At 41.6% G+C, this 23,960-nt stretch overlaps 3 protein-coding genes across 3 annotated transcripts in view; 1 reads left to right on the forward strand and 2 right to left on the reverse strand.

Moving 5' to 3' along the window:
- The window catches only part of stmn4 (stathmin-like 4), a 12,093-nt gene extending 5,483 nt beyond the window's left edge, over nt 1–6,610 (forward strand). Inside the window, exons 4-6 of the mRNA XM_080047631.1 lie at nt 369–574; nt 3,613–3,804; nt 5,098–6,610. Of these exons, the coding sequence (XP_079903757.1) occupies nt 369–574; nt 3,613–3,804; nt 5,098–5,157 (458 nt within the window). The 3' untranslated portion in view covers nt 5,158–6,610. The remainder of the gene's footprint in view (nt 1–368; nt 575–3,612; nt 3,805–5,097) is intronic.
- Nucleotides 6,611–7,602: 992 nt separating this feature from the next.
- il17a/f3 (interleukin 17a/f3) lies at nt 7,603–11,016 on the reverse strand. The gene is made up of 4 exons (XM_080047958.1): nt 10,942–11,016; nt 10,112–10,299; nt 9,253–9,396; nt 7,603–8,151 (listed from the first exon to the last, which is right to left on the reverse strand). The coding sequence occupies exons 1-4, from the start codon at nt 10,948–10,950 to the stop codon at nt 8,022–8,024; spliced, it is 471 nt and encodes a 156-aa protein (XP_079904084.1). The 5' UTR covers nt 10,951–11,016; the 3' UTR covers nt 7,603–8,021.
- Nucleotides 11,017–14,381: 3,365 nt separating this feature from the next.
- mcm3 (minichromosome maintenance complex component 3) lies at nt 14,382–23,131 on the reverse strand. The gene is made up of 17 exons (XM_080047688.1): nt 22,967–23,131; nt 22,533–22,645; nt 21,701–21,909; nt 21,111–21,241; nt 20,292–20,530; nt 19,699–19,807; nt 19,272–19,425; nt 18,784–18,915; nt 18,190–18,398; nt 17,081–17,255; nt 16,849–16,975; nt 16,567–16,717; nt 16,296–16,436; nt 16,074–16,177; nt 15,826–15,899; nt 15,604–15,700; nt 14,382–14,968 (listed from the first exon to the last, which is right to left on the reverse strand). The coding sequence occupies exons 1-17, from the start codon at nt 23,039–23,041 to the stop codon at nt 14,770–14,772; spliced, it is 2,439 nt and encodes an 812-aa protein (XP_079903814.1). The 5' UTR covers nt 23,042–23,131; the 3' UTR covers nt 14,382–14,769.
- Nucleotides 23,132–23,960: the final 829 nt, after the last annotated feature.

Genomic DNA, 23,960 nt, shown 5'->3' on the forward strand with positions numbered 1-23,960 from the left:
TATGGCCATTAAAGCCAAGTCTGACTATCCCCTCTTAGAGGAATTTGTCCTTCTTCCATCCGGTAGAAAGGTACAGGCTGTCCAGGGTAAAGTGTAATAGATACTTATGTTCCTATGTACCTAAAGTGCGATAAATGCTCTGAATCATTGGTAAATCTTGACAGCACTTTTAAGCAAGACTATAGCACTTTATGTTTTGCTTCGATCAACTAAGGCAGAGACCTATAGAAAGAACGTATAGCGCAAACCCTAAACTCCACGATGCACCATTATTGATGATGTGTAGCAATAGGCCTCCCTGTATTGAAAAGTATATAAATACATACTGTATCATCTAATCATGGCCACGCAACAATCCATCACCACAGATGCGGTTGACCTGGGCTGGTGCGTCATGAAAGACGTGGAGGTGATTGAGTTGAACAAGCGGGCATCGGGCCAGGCCTTCGAGGTCATCCTCAAGCCCCCGTCCTTTGACAGCGTGCCAGACCTGAACACCTCCATGCCGCAGCGCCGTGACCCATCGCTGGAGGAGATCCAGAAGAAGCTAGAGGCTGCCGAAGAGAGGCGAAAGGTAAGGGCAGGAGGGCACCGTAAGAAAGCCAAGCGGACAGGCCCTAACCCCCCCCAAGCTGCTGTAACCCTAACCCTCCCCAGCTATTTGTAGCTCATTTCAGGCACCGTCAAACATCTGACAACGCTCTTTTGTGGGCAGCGTGATTTATCAACTCCGGAGGAAAAAGGGTGGAAACGGATAAAAGGAAAGAGGGATTGGAGTGTTGGAGTGGATGGAAAGGAAGGGAGGAAACACGAGCAGAGGGGAGGGAGAGGTGGGAAGATGAAAAGGGGGGACATGAAAGTACAAAAAGGGCACATCATGCAAGGGCACGCTCACAACGGCTCGTATTCATCAAGCCAAGAGGATGACAGAGGGAGGGGAGGGGAAAGGTGAGAATAGAGCGATAGAATGGTAACAAAACATCTGCAAGAACAGATGTCCCAAACTCCCAGTTATTAATCATGTGTTTATTAACCCATAACATGTAACTAAAAGTAATGAGTTCTACATGAAAATTCTGTCACATAAAATATTTCTGTTTTCCTTTTCAATCTAGTAGTAACACTATTTTTGGGCTTAGTTTGAAAGAGGCGATGTCATGTACTTATGTGAAACAATCAGGATTGAGACATCTAAGGTTTTTCAAGGGGAAGGAGCAGGGCCCAGGGGATTTCCTTTAACAACAATCTCTATTAACATAATATTTGGAACACATTTGCGGCGGTGCGACACATGTCTGTATCCTGGCAGTGATGGAGAAGGTTTTGTCTGCAAGTCACACACTTTGGTGACGACAAACCTGCTCAAAGACCAAACGACCATACCCTCAACCCTAAACAAAACTAACTAAACCCTCTGGTAATGATGCATTCCAGGGGCTAAGGATCAGGTGTCTTCTGGAGAGGTGGACTTGCTATTAGGCAAAGTTAGGCAATTGTCTTTGGCCGCCAGTTACAAAGGGCCCTATAAAACTCTCAACTAATGGTAAAGATAGTTATTTATCTAACAATTTATTTTATTTTCTGAAATTAGTCATGCCTTTCTAAAAATCCATACTTGATTAATGAGTTAGTCTCATTCACAGGGTCACACTTCAGTCTCCACAACATTGGACTATATGAGTATACTGTGTATCTGCAAAAATTATTTAGCAATAGACAGTAGTAAACAAAGAAACAGATCTGCATAAAGAAAATAAGTTACACATAGGTTACTTTCTTAGATATTTTAAAATTGCCTGTCTGCCTTGGACCCCAAAATCACTAAACCCGCCCCTTGTCTTCTAACACAGGGGTTCTCAACCTTCTGCAAGCTGGGCCCCCCCAAAGCTGGGTCATTGCAGTTGGGCCCCCCCACCGACCCTGACAACCCCCCCCACACACACACACACACACACACACACACCACCCTACACAGATAGATAGATAGATAGATAGATAGATAGATAGATAGATAGATAGATAGATAGATAGATAGATAGATAGATAGATAGATAGATAGATAGATAGATAGATAGATAGATAGATAGATAGATAGATAGATAGATAGATAGATAGATAGATAGATAGATAGATAGATAGATAGATAGATAGATAGATAGATAGATAGATAGATAATCTATTATTGTTATTATCACAAGGGCTAGGCCAGTGGCGCACCTTTGAGTTGAACATTGGGTTTAGGGTTGGGGTCCGGAAATTTCTTATATTTTAACGTTAAATTCTGGTGCACTTTAAAAGCTAATTATGAGATTGTATCAATGAGACACTGAGGAAATGTTTTTTTTTAAATCTCCTTAGAAGAGAAGAAAATAGTAGCCTAAATAGAACATACACAGAATAAATTCTACAATAGGTATACCTGTTATGAAAAAGCTTCACAAAACAAAGTCTATGATCAATGGGAAACACTGCTGTCTGACAACCCAGTTCAGAGAATGTTTCAACTATTGAGTCTTGGATTTGGAAAGTGGCCAGATTTAGCTCAAAATGCTACCAGCGATTAATGTGCTGTGCAGCCTGAACGCGGAGTTGTGTGTGTCTCAGTGGCGATTCCAGGAAATTTTGACTGGGGGTGGCCAAGGTGGGCCACAGAGCTAGAGTGGGGTGGCCATCGCACCCCTGAATGAATAGCATGTGATATGCTGTACAACCAATTCAAAGATGATTTATACTCCCAAATGCCCAAATCATGTTAGTATCCATTGTAATGTTTGTCAGAAAACTAAACCCCTGAAGGGGGGTCTGGGGGCATCCCCCCCAGAAGATTTTTTTGTGTTTTTAACATGTAATCTAAGCATTCTGGTGCATTCTGGCGAAGATAATAAAGGAAAAAGTCAATATTTATTTCAGTTCAGATGAATAGTAAAATTAGCAAGACAACATAACTTGCTAGCAGCCAGATGCCTAACAACTGGACAGAGGGACGGATGACAACTAGATTTTGACCAAATATCTTGCTAAAAAAATATACATTTATTTATGAAATTGTTACACTTGCTAACTACAAACTTACATTTTTTTATTCAGATTTCAAAAATCTGCTGGGACACGTGCCCATACACGTGCATGGGTGGCACGCATGTCACAAGCACACTTATGCTGTTTTCAAGACCTTTGCTGACCAGAGACCAGTTCTAGTGGCCACAGTCCTACCATTAATTCAGTACTTGAAAATTGCAAACTGATCTCATATCAGTGGATTGGAGTGTTTGTGTGATGAACTTGGCAACTACCTATCAAAAAAAGTTAAGAAAGAAAAAAAATACATATCATCTCTGAACTAGGCTACATATCAGGAAAAAAATTTAAATTACAAAAAAAAAAAAAAAAAAGATTTTTTTTTTTTTTTTTTTTTCCATCCCCCTCGCGCCCCCCCGGTAGAGTGTCCGCGCCCCCCCGGGGGGGCGCGCCCCACCGGTTGAGAACCACTGTTCTAACACATACAACACCTCTACCATGCAGCTTATTCCCTATTTTTTTTCATCATTTTAAGTTTCAAAATGGTAGAATTTTTCTGTAAACTTACCTTGAGTGCTCTCCGTCTCCCTCTAGTGCCAGGAGGCTGAGCTGCTGAAGCACCTGGCGGAGAAGAGGGAGCACGAGCGCGAGGTGATCCAGAAGGCCTTCGAGGAGAACAACAACTTCATCAAGAACGCCAAGGAGAAGCTGGAGCAGAAGATGGAGGCCAACAAGGAGAACAGGGAGGCTCTGCTGGCCGCCATGCTGGAGAGGCTGCAGGAGAAGGTATACTGTCCACATCATAGGATTATGGCTAACCTTTCGACTTACTTTTTTTTAAGGAATTTTCAAACTCAATGTCTCACCTCTAAGAAAGATCCTACTTAAAGGAACACTTCACCCATACGGAACCGGCGTTCTATCATTATAAAATCGCTATTATAATATAATGAATGAGGTTTTTCTTCCCTCAGTCTTTCCTCAGTCTTCCCTTGGCCCAGCCCTAACCCTACATTTTTACTAGTGTGATGTCACACTAGTCAAATGTAGGGTAAGGCAGTGAGACCATAAAACACTCTTTCTGGCTTTTCTCAGGCTAGGACGAACCAATTTCAAAAATGTTTGCACATTTATACTACATAGGATCTCAGAGTTCAATACACCTTCATATTCCCACCGGTGAAGTAGGTCTTTCATACACTGAAATGTACCTTTTATTTCCATTTTGTTGTTTCATATTTCTTATTCTCATCGGATTTTAGAATAGAAAAAGATCATCGTCTAGAATTTCAACCTATATCAGCTTTTTGAAAATCAGTCCCCTCAGAGGAATAAGGGCTGTGTAGACTTGATAGGGAAGACACGGGAGGATTTAATGATAGATAGACATATTCAATTTTCTAGCGAAGGTTTGGTATTTGTTTCCTTGCCTGGAAACTCTTGCAATTTTAGAATCACTGCTGTTGGTGTTGTTTCCAGAGATAAACTGTACACTGTGTACCCAGCTCTCTTTCCTGGGAGTTAAACTTCTTTGTAGGGCCCCACCCACATCCATCCCACAGTAATATGATGCAGCCATTTTTAGAGCAGATTTTTCCCGTACGGACGGCTGTGTTTTGCACTAGCAGGGTACTTTAGCTTTAGGATAGGATGGAAAATATCATCTCTAAAGGTATAGACATTGTTTTTCAAAGTTAGATGAAGAGATTGCTACCATTGTAATATCGGTGCACCAGCAGCCAGCTAACTTAGCTTAGCATAAAGTCCTGAAACAGGGGGAAACAGTTACCTTGGCTGGTACAATGTAATGTTTTCCTCGTGCAAATGAGGCAAGCCTTCCGTGTTGTAAAGTGAACTTTTCGTTTCTATTTCAACATTGTTCCCAAGCCTGATCAGTAAGCATGAATATTATATGAGGCGCAAAATAGTTTTTTGTTTACCCCACTCTGCATGGTTTCCCTGTTCAAATCATTATGAACAGTCCCCTTGCTGTGCTGGCATCTCCCTCATTAATGCTAATACATTCATGAATGCTAATGACTGCTGATGTTTTGCCATGTCTCTGTGTTTGTCTGGCAGGACAAACACGCCGAGGAAGTGAGGAAGAACAAGGAGATGAAGGAGGAAGCCTGCCGGTAGACGCGCAGAGACACAGAAGAAGAAAAAGAGCCAGAATGGGAGTTTGTGGAGACGGTTACAAAAAAGAAAAAGAAAAAAAAGAGAAAGGAAAGGAAATCAAAACAGTGCAGGAAAGAACAGACAAAAAAAGAACTTAAAAAGGCAACCCGAACAAAAGGGAAAAGGCGAGTTTTCATATCTGACGTATGCTGTAATGATTCTGAACAAGCTGTACAAAGCTTAGCCAGCTCTTGATGTTGAATTTTAAAAAAAATAATGAAAAATATTTCTCTCTTTTTTTTTCTAAAAGAAAGTGGGGGCGGGGGGAGGGGTGGGTTGCGGTTGCATCAAAACAAACAATTTCAAATATTTAAAAAGAGGGGCGACAATGGTTGTTTGGTGTGGAATGATAGCCGCAGCAAGGCAGAAGGAGCAAGAACATTTCAATCATAGCTCTCTTTTATATTTCTGCACTTCCTCTAGTCAGAAAACAGCAAATTATAACTGTCTGCTTAACTGTTAGCATCGTTACAGTTTCTTTCCAATCGGGCTGTAATGTGGAGGGAGTGGGGAGCTGTGATTTAAATTGTTACCTTGTAAAAACATGAGAAAAATTTGCTAAAAAAAAAGAGCTGGACACAATTCAGTAGATGTAGTTTTAAGAGCCCTAGTCAGTCCCTAACCAACACAAGTCAAAGCTAAAAAGTTGCAGGCATTCTGCAGCCTCTGACTTACCAGTACAGGATACTTACCAGTCAAATCACACACACACACACAGGACACAATACACACACACACACACACACACACACACACTCAACTTCTGCTGTTTCTGAATCAAAAATAAAACTGTATTTCCCTGGGTCTTCTGCTGTCTTGCTAATTCTTCGCTGCATTGTGAATAGCAAATGTGAATAGAAGGAAGCAGCTCTGACAATTTTGTGAAACATTAACTGTAGTGTAGTTCAGTGTAGATCAGCAACATGCATTTGAGTCTCTTAGATTTAGAGCACTGATTGCACTCTTATTTCATTAAGCACAACTTAAAAGCACACATGCATACTACACCATGGACACTGAATACATACGGTACAAACAACAACATCACAAAGAACAGGAATAGAGAGTGACAGCGGTTCAGAATTTGGGCGTATTGGGTTTTGAAAAGGAGGAATTTGTGGGGTTTTATCTCCCTTTGCTTTCGGCATGTCACTGTGCTCTTATTGTCAGTTTATGGTTCTCAAGGGGAAATCGAAAACCCAAAGGTGAAAATAAACACAGAAAAGATGAAATTATTTGCTTGGTTTGTTGAGTCATACTGACTTGATTGAAGTGTCTAAAATGTTTGCACTGTAACTGTGGGGAAGTCGTGAACGCTGGGGGTTTGTACTTGCTGTAAGTGTGTGTGTGTCGCTGTACGTCTTGGAGGCTGGATTGATTGTATCTATTTGGCATGGTCAGTAAAAACAGCTTGGCTGAACTCGCTCTGCTCTCGTTCTTGTCATTCCTCGTTTGTGGATCTGTGGCACCGTGTTTAGTATGCACTTGTGTAAACAGTGGATGGGCGGGGGCTGGATTTTTATACCCAAGTCTCTCTCTCTCTCTGAGTTGAAAAATGTTATTGTATTTATCTGAGTCCCTGAGGCCCTCATCTGTTGTTGTTATTATGTGACACACACAGCCCCAGGAATAAGGTCAATCAGGTCTCATTTCATAGCACCTCTCCAGCTAACCAATAAAAACTTCCTACATTGGTCTGAGTCAATTTAGATGATATATAGGAACTTCAATGAAGACAGTGGAGATTAATTCATATATATGTGAAAGTCTTTGGTGCGACTGTGGCTCAGTTGGTAGAGCGGGTCGGCTGATGATCAAAGGGTTGGAGGTTTGATCCCCGCCCTGCCACCTGTGTCATAGTTGTTGTGTCCTTGAGCAAGACACTTAACCCACCTTGCCTTGTGTGTATGTCGATAGTTAGCCTGCTATTTGATGTACGAATGTGTGTGTGAATGGTAACGTGGGAAAGGAACAGATCTCCCTTGCAAAAGAGTCTTCGGTCTCAATGGGATATACCTGTATAAATAAAGGTTAAAAAAAATAACCTGTAAAGGTAACTAAAAAGTATTATACTGAACCGGTTGCTTGGCTCAGTTAATCTCTGAAACATAACAGACCAATACATTACTATTAGACTTATACATTATTATACATTAATACTGTATGTCCAAGGTATTAAAGTTAAAATGTAATGTGTCAACATTCACTGGAATCAAATAAGTATATGATATCATATTAATCATTGCATGTAAATTAAAGAAATAAATTTGACCATAAAAAAAGCCATGTCCTAATCAACAAAACTCACTTTGACTGTTTTCTTTGTTTGTAATATGATCCATTCTAAATACACAGCCTGATTAGACCAGTTATTTGTAACAGATAGAAACATTTATTAAACCCTTTTTTTTACAATGAAATAAGAACATGGTAATAATAAAATGTGAATCAAAAATAGAAATTAAATAAGAGATATAAGATAAGGCAAAACATATAAAAATATCCACACCACCTCAAACACTTTTTATATAGCTACTACCATTGCATAAACAAATGTCCTGAGATATAATAATACAAAATAAAAAATAATAACAAAGTGCTTTACATGATTTGACTATAAGGCCAAAAAAAAAAGACAGAAAAATAGTACACAAATAAAAGCTGTCGAGCTAATGGCTAACTCACTAGCGAGCTCTAACGAGTCACAAGAATCAAACAAAGGCCCTTCACTTTACACAGTGGATTGATTCAGTCAGTGACTCAAACATTTTGCTTAAGGGTTCGAAATGTACATTATGCTGAAAGAAGTGTAACATCGGAGGGCCTCACTGCTGTGGAACCACACTGGGCCTCACACAGGTGCAGCCCACTGTGATCACCTGCGTCCCCAGGATGAAGTGGTACCTTCTCCCAGTCTTCCTCCCTCCTGTCTTATTACACCTTTGCCTCTGGACTCTGCAGTGGGATATGGGGAAATCAATGGGTGAGTGCTGAACATACAACACAGATGAATCACTGTTGTGCAGCTAGACTGAAATAGATATGACAGGAAAGAAACACCCTAAAAGTAAACTGAAGTCGATCAAAAGCAATGTTGTGTGTTTCCATCCGGTAACACAATAAACAAAACACGATAAAGACCATCTGTAAAAATACATTTTTATATCCTGTTTACACTATGTGTACTAATGGTATGGCAGTCAGGAATGAGACTACCACCTCAGTCTTTGACATAAATATTTACAAGTGGGTGGGTTGTTTTTAGGTGAAGTGTTTGTAAGAAAGATTCAGTTTGAGTTCCGAGGTTGTGTAGAACCTAACTTTGTTGTTTTTCGACACTGGATAATAAACTAAATACTTGTGGGTTTTTTTTATTTCCTCACTACGCCAAGCTACAGAGGATGACTGGTGTATCAACTACGCATCCAATAACGGAACGTGACTCATGACCAAATACCAATCCTTTCAACTTTCATTGTTTTTGTACTGCATGCCCCAGAGGGAAATTCTCCTGCTCACAATAGTCTGTTCTTTGTCTTATCAGAAATAATTTATATTCCCATTTGAAGTTAAGGTTCAACCAGATTCTGACCTGTTTCTCCTAGAACCCCACTAAGGAGAAAATAGGAGCAAAATAAAACATCGGTCAGAGAAGTTAACCTGTTCTGTTTGAGAAAAACAAAAGAAAGTTGGAGTTCTTTTGCTGTTCTCGCACAACAACAACAAATAAGAGAAAGGGCTACACTTGCATAATTCAGATTTCAACACTGTCTAACTTTGATGTCAAGTATGTCTGATAAATGGTTTTGGGGGTAGTCATTTCAGAAACACATGAGACCGTGCATGGCTACATTCTGCTGCTCACTAAAGTATTTTCTTTGTCTCAGAATAACTATTCATCGTATTTTTATTTTTCAAGTTGCTTAGCCTTCATGTTATATGTTGTATTGTGTTTTGAGCCTTTACAGCACTTTGGTCAACTGAGGTTGTTGTTTTATATGTGCTGTATAAATAAACTTTGCCTTTGACTTTTGCGAAGAGGGCAGTGCGGCTCACCTGTGTAGGACCAGGACCTGGTAGCGGATAGGTTGGGCTTCCAGGGCTGCATCCTCTCCTCCGCCCTGCAGGCTCAGACAGCCTGAGGTCAGGCACTGAGCCTCAGAGATACACCGAGGAAACCGAGATTCAACACAGGAGTCTCTGGGCAGAGGGGAAAGAGACATATATTTAGAATTACAGAAGTTTAAAAAATGAATCGAACGTTTCAAACTGGTGTTTTTTGGCACTAGCTGTGGACAAGAACAGCGGTGTAAAGAGTACCTGAAAACCATACTTGGGTAATAGTAGAAAAACATCCAGTTACAAGTCACCTATTCCAATACCACTTGAGTAAAAGTACAAAAGTATCTGAATTTAAAAGTATGTAAGTATATTAGGTCGGAGTATTATAAAGGTCCAATAAATGTAGTGGAGTAAAGGGTTGAATATTTCCAACTGAAGTGAAGTGGAGTAGAAGTAAATATGCTATTAGAGTTCAAGTGCCTCAAACTGGTAATTACAATACTTTTTTTTTTTTTTTAACCTTTATTTATACAGGTAAATCCCATTGAGACCGAAGACTCTTTTGCAAGGGAGACCTGTTTTCCTTTCCCACGTTACCATTCACACACACATTCATACACTGATAGCAGGCTAACTATCGACATTCACACGAGGCAAGGTGGGTGAAGTGTCTTGCCCAAGGACACAACAACCATGACACAAGTGGCAGGGCGGGGATCGAACCTCCAATCCTTTGATCATCAGCCGACCCGCTCTACCAACTGAGCCACAGTCGCCCCAAACTTGAGTAAATGTACTTAGTTACATTTCATCTCTGGACATGAAGGGCCCTCAGAGCTGAGCGATGCCTCACCTGTAGGTCCACGGTGACAGAGACATGTTGGCCATGTCTATGCCAGACGTGCTGCGGACGTGAGGCTGCACTGACTGATCCAGGCGCAGTCTCATAGTCCTGGCCTTCAGTCTGGCTCCACAGCTCAACTTTTTGGCGGTGGCGTGGGGCAGTACGGCTAGGCCCATCACCAGCAAAGCTCTCAACACCTACACACCAGTGCTTTGTTTAGAGGACATTAGAGTGACACTTCTCCACTTAAATCAGTGCTTTGTACATGTACAGTATCTATTTATACTCAGTCTGCACATTACTATGCCCTTATATTGCACATTTTCAATTTCTTTAGTTTGTTGTATATTGCACATTATCGATTTCTTTTTTTAAATCCTTTTGTACTTCTTGCACAGTGGGTCGGAGAGAAAAGTATTGTTGATTCCTGTGTAGGTCTGGCACATATTGCAGAAATGTACAATTAAGTTGACTTGACTTGACATGAAAAACTCATTTAAAACAGATCCAGATAAGAAACACATGTACTCGGGGGACCTAAAAGAAAACGCTTCATTGACTTTTAGCTTTGTTGCCTGTTTTTGTTAGTCTGAAATTCCGCCCAATTGATGAATGTGTGAATGCCTGGGTGGAAGTATTGATTACTTTGATAGGTCACACTTTGAAAAAAACCTTCTGGGCTTAAGAAAAAAGTCTCAGTTTCAATTTCAGAAAATATACACAAATAGCTTTTTCATAAAATTTGCACATTTCAAATTCTGTCCTATAAACACATACAGTAAGCTAGTGATAAGAGTGGATAAGAGTAAAGGCAGAGCACAAGAGGCAGCAGGACTCACCAGCTGCATGGTCCCTTGGTCTTTTCGCCTGCAGATCCAAGCTCCGACTGTGAAACGCTGCTCTGTTCTCTTGTTATGTCTACATTCCCTCTGTGTTTATATGCAGGCAGAGTGTGCTGCTGTGTGCTGCCTTTGAGATCTGCGGTGGATTTCCACTATGACTGTCACCGATCTGATTTTAAAGATAAGACACAAGGAGATACACAAGATAACGGTGTGTGTCCTTGTGGTCTGCCTATTGGTCGCGTACATCGACCCACACTTTCTGGCAAAGTATGTTTCAAACATACAAAGATGAAGAAGAAAATGTAAAAGGCAAATGACAATAGCTTATTCTAAACTTGTGTGTACTTTGCCCCCGACTCCTGGAACAACTTACAGCAACAAATTAAACTAAATACCTTCATATCCTTTAATCAATTTAAACAAACTATCTTAAATCTGCCAAACTCTACCTGTAACTGTTTTAATTAGGCTATATTGTACTTTCACCCATTTAATTTTATTTTAATTGCTGCCACTCTTCACCACTATGTAAATGTTTCAATTGTTTTTTTGTTTTTTTCTTCTCTTCACCTGTTGTTGTGTATTTGATGTATTTGCATTGAATATTGTGTATGCATTGTTGTTTTTCCTTGGAATTTGTTTGAACTCGACACCATTGAAAATGAGGGTCACCCCTCAATTGGTCTCTCGAGGATAAATAAAAGTTAAATGAAAAAATGAAAACTTTCTCTTTAACCCTATGTTAAAGCATTGTTTTTTTTACTTGAGCCATTGTACAAAAGCAAACATTCCCCAGTGTGTGGTCGTGAGCCAGGGGATACCTGCGTATTTCAGGCCTGTTGCATCCTGTCAAAAGGTGTGACAACTTTCATTTACAATTCACACCTTTATGATGAGGCTGAGAAAACAGAATGCTGCCTCGTATTTTAATGGTGGGGGAGAAGAAAAAGGCTCTGATGTGAAAATCTGCGACCAAAGCTATTCTGCCTTTGTCCAATAAAAAGACTCCTGCAAGTGGGACCCATTTCTGAAAGCAGGACAACATATCTATATTGTGCTGTCAACCCAAATTTGTCCAGAGAGCCGTCCAACTGCAAAGAATAACAAACAATTTTGCACCATTTTGTCACATATTCCCCTTAAAGGAATACTTCACCCATACGGAACCAGCGTTCTATCATATAATTTTTTTGTCAAAATCAGTGACTATCTCCTCACGATACGCTACCTGTCTGTAAAAAAAAAAAGATTTTGACAACAGGCTTCCTCTAGATTTGCTGACTCTACCTTCAACACCCCCCAACTGTGATTTCATTTAAATAATTTAAAACATATCGCTTGTAGCTGCATCGACACACTGCCAACCCACGCCCAGTAATGTAGGTCAAGGAAATGCTGATGGGGTTTCGGTAATGAATCAGCATAACTGCTCTTCAAGTGCAGACCATGTGATAACATCTCCTCTCTCAATGCATCGTATGACTAAGGAGCCTTCTGAACTGGAGCACAGGCCTCCTGGATAGTGGAGGAAGGGGAACAAGACACACAGTTGGCCCTGCTAAAAAGTATAACAATACATTCTGCAAAGACCAAAGGCACAATATTAATTGGCTGTGACTAGCGTAAAATGACTGATCACATATTTTAGAATACTTTTTTATATAACTGCAGCTATACTAAAGAGTTACAATAGAGTGTTGCTCCATTTTGTAAAGACAAAGCTCAATATTAAAGGGTCATTCCACCACAGATCAATTTACTAGTCAGTAAGACTTTTACAGTTGCATGTTTTCTTTGGTTCTAAAGAGAGCATTATAATGTCTGAAAAAACAGCTTTCACATGGCATTAGTATAAAAATATTTAGTACAGCACCTTTAAATTTCAAATTGCCTTTAATTCAACACGTGCCACCTAAAACGTGAAATAAGTCCACAGCTCTCAATCCATCTTGCAGGCTTAACCAATTGAAAAGTCTGCTAAGTCGCTCTGTCTGTTTTTCATATTCCTTCATCTCCATATGAACTGCACTGGTTCTTTCCATCTTTTTATAGTTCCTATATTCTTTTGCCAATCAGCACCCCCTCTGTTCCCATTTATTCCGGCCAAAGCGCTCCCACAAGCAAGTTCTCAGTCAGCTCTGTTACATAACGCCAAGCAAGCAGTCCTATTTCCCAAAGGGGAAGTCAGACTGGATACCAAGTGACAGACTCAAGTTCTAGATCATTTATTTATATGGCCCCTTATCACAAGCCGGTCGCAGAAGACTTTTACGTCTAACCTATTAACTATCAATCACTGGACAAGATGAAAATAAACAGGGAGACAAGAAAGCACAAGACAAGCCAGTTATGTGAAGTCAGAGAGAGATTATAGCCCACTACAGTAGTTAGACACATGGCAACACAATAAAGGTGTATTAGTGTATGAGTCATTTGGTAGAGAAGGAAGAATCTTTTTTTTTGTTTTGTTTTATAATAGTTATGTGACATGGGTTGGGGAAAATGTACTTTATTTTTTAGTTATTTATCTCTATGTTAAAGGCTAAAGAAAATCAGGCAAACCGCCAGCTAGCTTAGTTTAAGATAAAGATTAGCAAACAGGGCTGGGGCTAATAAATCAATAAATAAAGCCCAGCTTTGAAAGAAAACCTAAGACAAAGAGTGTTGTAAACTGAGATGAAAGCTGCGTACAGTGCAGGCTATAGGCTTTTTGATGCTATGTGTAATGAGTCAGCCGTGGGTGGTGTATAATGACTGCCAGTGGTTACTGACGCCTCGTCTGGGGTTGGTGCACAACTTGATGTGTTCTTAATCTCATCTTCATCAGAGCCAGTTAACTACATTACAGAGCAAAAAGTACAGTATATAACGCTATATGCCACTGACTGCTACCACCTGAAACCTATTCAGACCAGTGTAACCATCATCAGCTAACAGTTCATTGTGTTAAGAGAAGGAAGGTAGAGACTTGAACAGTGATTTCCCAACCACCAGAGAGGAAGTGGATCATCTTTGACCTGCTTCCCACACCGCGCGAGTTGTGAACATATTGGGGGTTTCAAATATACAATGCTTCTTGTAAACCACACTGGTGCTGAAGCAGGAAGAGGTTTAACCATTTGAGCACATCGCTTCTAGGAAACTCAAAAGTTCCCCCTAACGTCTCAGACCTTTCCTTGGCAAAATTGTAATTAGAGATAATTGAAATACAGACAGGATGGGTTGCAGACCTACTTGCTGAACTTGGGAGATTTACCGACACTAGGCATAGTGACCTCCCCCGTGATGTAGCGTATGCAGATACTGTAAATATAAAAGGAAACGGTATCCAGTAACATGCACCATCACCATTTATGGACCCAAGTCATTTCCAAAGCATAACATTTTATTTTATTATTAAACAACTACAGTTATTTAATTCATAACTTGTCTTCAACTATATACAAAATCTGGACAACACAAGAGTTGGTCAACCTACTTCATGCCTTTTTATGGTAAAGTCATGCTCAGTATCTCTTACTGCTATGGGGTCCAATACCATTCAGTTATGTGGTAATACAAATGACATTATTGAAGTAACATTACCACTATTAAACAAGAAACAAGCTCATTCATGTTTAAGACTTGATATGTTTGCAGGTGTCCGACTTTTTTTTTCTCCTTTTTCTGAGCACGCAACATGAAACAGTATTTTGAGAAAACAACAGATGAAAAAACAGTGGAGCTGTGAATACAAACGTGGTTTCCAGTATGTACATTTGAATATAAATCACTGTTTCTTTCAAAGTCCTTGTAATCAATTCCTCTCTCTCTCTCTCTCTCTCAGATGAGGAAGATGATGTCATCGGCCACCATGACCTGGTTGTCGTCCTGCATGCGGGCCAGAGCCGCGCGCACCTCGGGTTGCGTGAAGCGCTTCTCACGCTCCTTGTTGATGTCTTCCATGAGGCTGGTCATCTTCACCGACTGAGCGTGTGCAGACTGGAACACCGCAAACAGGGACGACTTGAACTCCTTCAGCCTGTGTGGGGGGGGGGGAACGAGAAGAGTTTACATTTCTCTGCACACTGTAATGTTAGACAGAAAGTCACACATCGTAAGGCAATTCAGTTATTTTTGTGCAAACTTGAGTCAACATTCATTCAAGTGTCCTTTGGCTGGATGGAAAACCTCTTCATCCTTACAGGTGGAGCATGCGATTCTGGAGCATGCTTGTTGTCGATTTTTTTGTGTTGTGAAAATCAGTAAATATCTTCTCACAATCTGCTAACCGTTTGTGCTGTGTATGCAGAGAAAAATATGGTGTTTGTAGGTTTATACAGAGCCTAGGCTCTGTAAACGTGTATGTGAACAAGGGTTTGTAAAAAAATACAATCGGGGCCCACCGTAGCTAGCAACAATGCCGTTTAGCCTAGGCTGTGTTTTAACAATGGATTTCTCACACACACACACACACACGATCCTAGGAGATATTCACTGATTTTGACAACAAGCATTCTCCAGAATCGCTGACTCCACCTTTAAAAGTGGACATGTCCTGTAATCAGTCAGTACTAGTTGATAGCAGGTAGTAGTAGCACTGATTGTGAAAATATTTAGAATATATCAAAGACTTCTCCTCCTGACTAGTGCAAGCGGTTTGAACTGATCACCCACCTCTCTGCAGGGAGCTCAGTGTCTGCAGCCTGGGATGTGTCCATGGCCTCCTCTGCATCCCGCTGTGGCTTGGCTGGTTTAGGGGTGCCGGCCTGAACTGAAGAGCGTAAAGACCAATGTTAGAACACAAATACATACAGACAATGTACTGTCACAGCAATCAAGTAAGTATAGTCAGCATCAAGAGACAAGGTATTTGTTGTGTAGCAAAGTGATGCTTACTCTCAGGGACATTCTTCTCTTCACTGAAGTCATACGGGCTGTAGGGATCGCTTTCCTGTGAAGCACTTCGCCCCCTGCAGGACACACAAGGTTACTGCTATTAAACACTAAACAACAGCATTAAAAATGTTTAATGAAAATCCAGTGTTATTACTTTAATGTGTAGCAGTTTATTACTCTGTTTCCTGGTAGATGCAGGGTAATGAGGGCCAGTAGAAAGGTGTGTGTATACGAGTGTGTGCGTGTACCTCTTTGCAGTTCTCTGTGAAGGCTGACTGGCCGTCTGTTCGTCCTCCTCCTCTGAACCAGAGTCCTGTGCGCGTTTGGAACGTTTCTTCTCTTTCTCCAGAACCTGCAGAGAACCACAGCCATGAGCTTCAGTCACACTTTACAGCAGACATCTTTACGGTAACCATAGTGTGGGGGGCAGTAAACACCCCATCATCAGCATTCTATTCTTCGGCACGGACCTTTTTGAAGTAGGCAAACTGGACGAGCTCCACTGCCACCTCCGAGTCCTCCATCTCTACGGCTTTGCTCATGCGGGCCTTGGCGTGAGCCGTGGACAGACGGATCATCGTCTCCAGTGTACGGGCCGTCACTGGAGAGGTCTAAGGAGGAGAGGGGAGGGGACAGAGTCAGACAGCGCTCGTGTGTGTGTGTGTGTGTGTGTGTGTGTGTGTGTGTGTGTGTGTGTTCGTGTGTGTGTGTGTAAAAAGTTGCGTGCGTGCCCCTGCTCACCCTGGCGATATCGGCCCCCATCTGCTCCTGGCCCCTCAGCCTGGCGTACTCCTCTGCGATGTGATTGGCCGCCTCCTCCGTCAGCACCGGCGTCACAGCCTTAGCGATGTGGATGTACTTCCTCATGAACTCCTTGCTCACAATCTTATCCCTGGAAAAACAGACAGGACACATTAGTTTTAACTTTTGGTCTGTCACTTTAAAAAAAAAAAGGATCCAAACGAAAAAATGTAAACAGTGAAAAGTAGGACTAATGAAGGCCAAATAGCTGTGTGTGCGTACCTCTTTCTCTTGCTCCCATGCAGCATGTTGTTGTGCTTCTCATAGATCTGCAGCTCCTCGTGCTCCTCTACTATTGCGTCGGGGTCTTCTGTGGCCAGGACGTCCACTGTCCCGCCCATAGGCATGGCTGACAAACAAACCCAAAAGAAAATAACAGTTTTAGGACATATTTGACAAACACCAACTCAAGAACACAATATTCAGTTTTTGAAGCAGTGCCTCTGTAAAGTACCTGCTCCCTCCTGCTGGCGGGGGTCTCTGTAGCGGTGCATCCTCAGCACGTGGTCTGAGATCTCCCTGTCCAGCTCGGGGTCCATCTGGTCCAGCACGATGAACAGCAGGTCAAAACGAGACAGCAGAGAGTCCTGCAGGCCGATGTTCTCCATGGGGGTTTTATACTGGTCGTACTGCAATGGTTAGAGCGGGGTTAGCAGTTGCAGCGGAGACTTCACATGGTGTAGTGTGTAATATGGGACTATTAAGCAGCAACTAGCGGTTTGGCATTTTTATGCTTTTATTGATAGTGTAGAGACAGAGTTGAAATGGGGCAGAGAGGGGAGTGACATGCAGAGTACGACCGCGGGCTGGAATTGAACCCGAGTCCGCTGCTGGCCGAGGCCCATGGGGGGGACGCCCTACCAACTGAGCTAAGGGCGCCCTCTGAAGCTTCCTTGCCCTTTTCTCTTTGGAGAAATGACAGAAGCTATGGTGGCGTTCAAAGACAGGAAGGTAGTTACTTAAGATGGCTTCAGCCACAACTGCCTCAAGTCTTTCCACAAAGTAAAGTGAAGAGGTGTAGAGGTATTTAGTTATTTATTCTGTAGTACTTCTTGGTTTGCTAACAGGTTTATTTCCCCAGGACACCCACTATATATATATATATATATATATATATATATATATATATATATATATATATATATATATATATATATATATATATATATATATATATATATATATATATATATATATATATATATATATATATATATATATATATATATATATATAAAAATGCACAAGGCCCTTAAGTTTGGCCGTTCTTTGTAGATATAAAAGGCTCATTCCAAGTCCATAAGAAAATGAGATTATACACCAATTCAAATATATTGACGATTATATTCCTTTTCCAGCTTTTTTATTCTGAAAAAGAATAATAATAAATTCTACACATTGTACCTTTAAGCAAAAACATCTATATATGGCTAAAAAAGTCAAACTGGTTGTTTAATCTATTTAGTCAATTAGTTACAGCAGATAAAGGATCTCTTCTTGCGTTGGGTTCTTATCAAGACGGCATCACAAAATACATTTAACAAAAAGATGGGAATTCCTCACCCTGCCGTAGACGGGGTTGGCAGCAGCCAGCACGGAGCAGCGTGCGTTGAGGCGTGCGTGGATGCCAGCCTTGGCGATGGTGACGCGGCCCTGCTCCATCACCTCGTGGATGGCTGTGCGGTCCATGTCGGACATCTTGTCAAACTCATCGATACAAACCACACCGCGGTCAGCCAGCACCATGGCCCCCGCCTCCAGACGACGCTCACCTGGGGGATGGAAAACAAATAGTTAGTTAAAGCTATAGTGCGTAAATTCTGTCGCCCCCATGAGGAATTCTGAGTAATTACAACAACACTGTCGGCGCATCTACATGAGGTAAACATTTGGGTTTTTTCAAGTAAAATCAACCACTGGAATCTTCATGGGCGCCAAAAATCGTCCTGTATCTATGATATCAAACAGGGGCATCTGGCGGTTGAAAATAACTTTGCGTAGGCCAACCACCACCTTAACTAACACATTTCACACTGAAAACACTGCAGTATTATACTTGTTAATGCTATATATTTAAATATTAGCCACAGCAAATGCCAAACATGTTTAAATCTTAGCCTGTGTCCTCATGCACAGAGGGTTGAGTGTGTGTCATACCAGTCTCCTGGTCGGTGGTGACTGCAGCGGTCAGACCCACTCCAGTGGATCCTCTCCCAGTGGTGGGGATGGCTCTGGGTGCTGTGTGGAGGACGTAACGCAGCAGCTGGGACTTTGCTACGGACGGATCACCTGAGAAAAAAATAATAATACACCATTAGCTCCCAAATGATTGCAGCAGACGGCTTGTTAGGCCTGGGCTGACAAAAGGTAAAGCGAAGTTTCCTTAAAGGCCTACTTCACCAGTGGGAATATGAAGATGTATTGAACTCTGAGATCCTACGTAGTATAAATGTGACGTCACAACTGTGCAAAATGTAGGGTTAGACAGTGAGACCGTAAAACACTCTTTCTGCCTTTTCTCAGGCTAGGATGAACCGATTTCTAAAATGTTTGCACATTTATACTACATAGGATCTCAGAGTTCAATACACCTTCATATTCCCACTGGTGAAGTAGGCCTTTAATGAATGAATACTCTGTGGTACCGATGAGCAGGATGTTGATGTCTCCTCTGATGCGCGAGCCGTTCTCCAGCACCTTCTCCACGCCGCCCAGCAGCATGCAGAGGATGGCCTTCTTGATGTACTCGTGGCCGTGGATACTGGGAGCCAGGGAGCGAGACAGCTGCTCAAACACATCCTACGCAACCACAGAATATGGTAGAATTCATTTTCCACTTTGAAAAAATAAAAATTTGACATTTGACATTGATTGAATCTCATGTTTATTTACGACACATTATATTATTGCATTTTTTCCCCCTTTCTTTTATTGTATTCTCTAAGCAAATCCAGTAATTCCAATGTTTTTTTCCCCGTTGTCGTTTTTCAAAGTTGTTATTAGTTTGCATGTTTGTTCGTCTTGTACAATATTACCAATAAAATAAATGAAATAGATAGAAATGAGCCTTACTAGGGAGCGAGAGCGGCTGAAGTTCCTGATCTTGGCCACATCGTCAGCTGAGAAGTACGGGGAAACTTCCTTGCTCATCTGTTTGACGTGGCAGGCTATCATGATGGTCCTGAGAGGGAAAAAGAACAAGACCATTATAATTAAGAATTCCTGTGGGCATAATGAGTCAAGGCTTTCCATGCATCTTATTACTGGCTTAATAAAAAGTTCAGTACCAGAAGATCTCAGGGATCTACCTGGTGAGTATCAACAGCATGTCCAAGACCTTTGGCACAAGATTGTGGAGTCATTTATAGACTAATAAAATAATCTATTCATTTTTTAAAGATTTTTTTGGGGTGTCTTATCCTTTTTATTGACAGCTAAGGAAGTACACGAGGACATGCAGACAATGGCCCGGGCCAGAGTTGAACCCGGGTCCGCCGCAACAGGGACTGAGCTCCAAGGGTACGAGTTCTACCCGCTACACCACGAGAGCGCGCTTAAAATCTATTCTAAAACTGACAGGTAGCCAGTGCAGTGACTTCAAGACAGGTGTATGTGCCCTCTTTCTAGTGTGAAAAAAGATATGATCTCCAGTGCAGCCAGCTCACCTGAATGTGCCGGATGTGAAGCCTCCCTTCTTGGCGGGCAGACAGCGGTACGTGCCCACCACCTGCACTCTGTCTCCAGGCTTTACTATGTCCACCAGGTCGTTGTCCAGGATGATGTCCACAGAGCGGGGCAGCTGGCCGGCAGGGGCCTTCTCTGGCATCTCCTGCACCGTGATGGTCTGGTGGTCTTTGTAGCTGGAGAGGCCAAACTCTGTCTCCAGAGGGTTGTTCTCTTCATCCTACCAGGACAGACAGAGACAAAGAGATTTAGTAACTTGAGCAGGAAACTAAAGGCAATCACTTTTAATGTGAGACACTGCAGGCAAAAGTATAGTTGTTTCAAGCACTGGTCAATTTGAGATTGTTGTCTGTTCTGCTTCCATAATGCGTTTTCTTTCATACTATTATAAACGAAAAGTAGGGCAAGCAGTAAAGGCAGCATTATAACAGCTGACGGGAGAGAAAAAAAAATGGCTGATCAACGAAAGTCATCCCAGCGCTCCTTTCAGCAGCGGTCAAGAAAACCTTTTTGCTTTGCTTTATGCTGCTCTCACCTTTTTTTACCTATCTCCCTCTTTTACTAACCCACACCTATAGTCCTACACACACAAATTCACTCTCACACATTTTATGTTCAAGCCCACGAGATGGGAAATAAATGACTAAAAGACTTGTATTTCTGTTGCTGCCGACTAGTGAGGCAGCGAACGCTTAAAGATTGAACAGACTTGTCCTGTGCATCCCAATGAAAAGTCGGGTGTTATTGAAGCTCCTGAATTGTCCAAATGGGCCATGTGGGCTCCTTGTAAGCACAGCTACCTTGGTGGGGTAGATGGCGCTGGAAGGGAAGGCATCCAGCGAGGTCATGTCAGTGTACTTCCTCTCCATGGTCTTCTTGGTGGCCGGGCAGTAGTGGACGCTGCGCACTACTTTAGGACGCACCAGAGAACCTGGAAAAATGATGACATACAGGCAAGGCAAGTTTATTTATACAGCATGATTAAGACAGACAAGGCAAAAAAGTGCTTCACAGGGGCAAAAAAAATACATCAAGATTAGACATAAGAAAATTTAAATTGCATAAGAGACATTAAAAACGATCAGTGAAAACAGGCAGATGAAATACTAGAATGAAAAAATTGTATTCTATAAAAGACAATAAAAAAATAAGCTCATAAAATAAATAACATGTTAGAAGTGAAAGAGAAGTTTTCAGCTTTGATTTAAAAAAAAAAAAGAGCTAAGAGTTGCAGCAGACCTTTTGTGGGACTTTGTTCCAGATATGTGGTGCATAAAAACTGAAAGCTGCTTATCCATGTTTAGGAGTATACACATTGAAACAAGAAACCAGTAGTGATCATCAGAGCCCACAGAGAGTGTTGGGGGGAGTGGGTGAAGCATGCACTCACACTTGGTGATGATTCCCTCCACACAGACCATGCTGCCCAGCAGGCGTGCGGTCAGGGTGCGGGGTGTGACGTGCTTGTTTCCGAAGCTTCCCTCCAGGCCGATGAAGAACTCCTCGTACTGCTTGGCGTATGTGGCGTCCACCGAGGCCACCAGGTCCTTCAGAGCGCGCTGGAACGCCAGCTGCTCCTCAAACGCATTGTTCATCAGTCTGCAGGAGACCAAATGAATGTCAGTCAATGGCAAAAGATTGGATTTAACCATTTTAAAAAGCAGGTGCACTGTGCAGTTTCAGGGGAGGTGGATTTGTTTACATTTGCAGAGCCTGCAGTTAGTTTACTAAACATATTTTCTCGAACATGTGATCATTAGTCTCAAATTATTCTATCATCATAAATCAAAACTATATTATTTTAAGGAGCCTGGATCCAAACATAAGACATGCATATGTTTGGAGAAAAAAAAACTGTGGGCCCTGCTGCTGTAAACAATAACAACAGTGAAACAGAAACTTTTAAACTGTAGCTTTTTAATTTCCAACAGTGTTCCAGGGATACAATTTTCCTGTGAGGAAAGTTTGTAACCATTTACATTGTTTATGCTGAATAACAGCCTTATATGACAATAACAAGAAGTTGATGGTAATCCAGCAAGAGTAGAGTTCAGGCATTTTTATAACGTTACTGGCAAGTTACTAAATAGGTAAAGATTATTTCATTTTTGGCTGTTTCACATGAAAAATATTCATTTCTGATCAGATCACAGCAGTGTGCACTAATCCAAACCTGCCTGTGAATGACCCACACAAAGAGCTCCCTTCCCTTCCTTACTTACTTTGCAGCCCGGGCCTCGTTGCGTCTCCTCAGGTCGTTGACGTTGACGATGAGTCGGGCTTTATTCTCGCTGATCATGTCCCGCACTTTGCTTTGGTAAACCCCCTGGTCTTGCTGCAGAAAATCGGAAGAAGAATTGTGTTTTTTTCAATTCATAGTAATCCCAAATCAACTTTTTTAACGAGAGAAAATATGGATCATGTTACAGCTAACCCAACACAATAAGATAGACTCAAACCAGAGCCAACGGTCTTACTAAACTTCAACGTAACGTGTTGCATTTGCAAAGTGGTGTCATTTAGCTGTCAAAGCGAGGTTTCTTGCTAACCAGACAAGTGAAGAGCAGCCCTTTTGTTATGGCCGCATGGTTTCTCATCTCACCATTCAACTATAGATAGTTCAACATGATTTAGCGGATACAAAAACAAGACTTACGTCATCGTCCAGAAAGTCCAGGTAATCCCTCTGAGCCTCTCTCATCTCCCGGTCATCTACCATGTCGGTAGCCATTGTTAGCGATTATTTATTCTGCTTTAAAATCTGCTAAATATTGCACAAAGTTTTCTTACGGCGTGTGCTCTGTTGCCGACCGGACACACAACTGAGAAACTTTCGCGCCACTGCGTGCTGGGCAGACGTAGAGCGTAAAACGTGATTGGTCAACTCCTTTGCATAGACCTCGGGTAAAAGCAAAGCCGTCCAATAGAATACGTTGTGACTCCACGTGACCCCGCCTCTGTCAAGAACTCCCGCGAAAACGGAGTCGGAAGGGGCGGGGATTATAAAGAAGAGGAAACGCCAAAATCCCAATATAACTAATCATTCGTCTATTTGTCCAGGAGATGGCGACAAATATGAGCAATACAAAACACGTTTTTTGAACAAAGTTTTATAATATGAACATTTATTTTCAGATTTTTATAAAAGCTTATAGAAACACCAAAATTCGACACTAGAGGGAGACGCAAATTCTTAATGAATCATGCATTTAATGATTTAGCCAATTTACTACAGTCCCAATCTTATCATGGCGTAAATTATGATAATACAATTATTATTATTATTTGTATAGTCCTAGCACTTTTCAAAACAAGTTTACCAAGTGATTTACAGAGCAGTAGATTATGACTACACAAAATCAAAGTTCTTATAACCAAGTGTGTTAAAAACGTAGGCTATAAAACAAACCTTGAGAAATTGTAGGCTAGGTGAATTGTGACGATCACAACATAAGCATCTGTAGGTTATTATGCAGATAAGAATATAATGCAATGTGTCGGTAACCTATAGCCTACAGAATGACACTTTGGGACATTCCGGGTGCACTTTGAGCACGCCCATACTTCGGGTGAGCTTTTTCACCCTTTGCCGCCGATATGGATGATCCGTTTGCCTCAACATGTTACAGTTAGCCTCTGTGTACTCTGTG

The sequence above is a fragment of the Ammodytes marinus genome, assembly GCF_949987685.1.
Source record: "Ammodytes marinus genome assembly, chromosome: 19".
Lineage (NCBI taxonomy): Eukaryota > Metazoa > Chordata > Actinopteri > Uranoscopiformes > Ammodytidae > Ammodytes > Ammodytes marinus.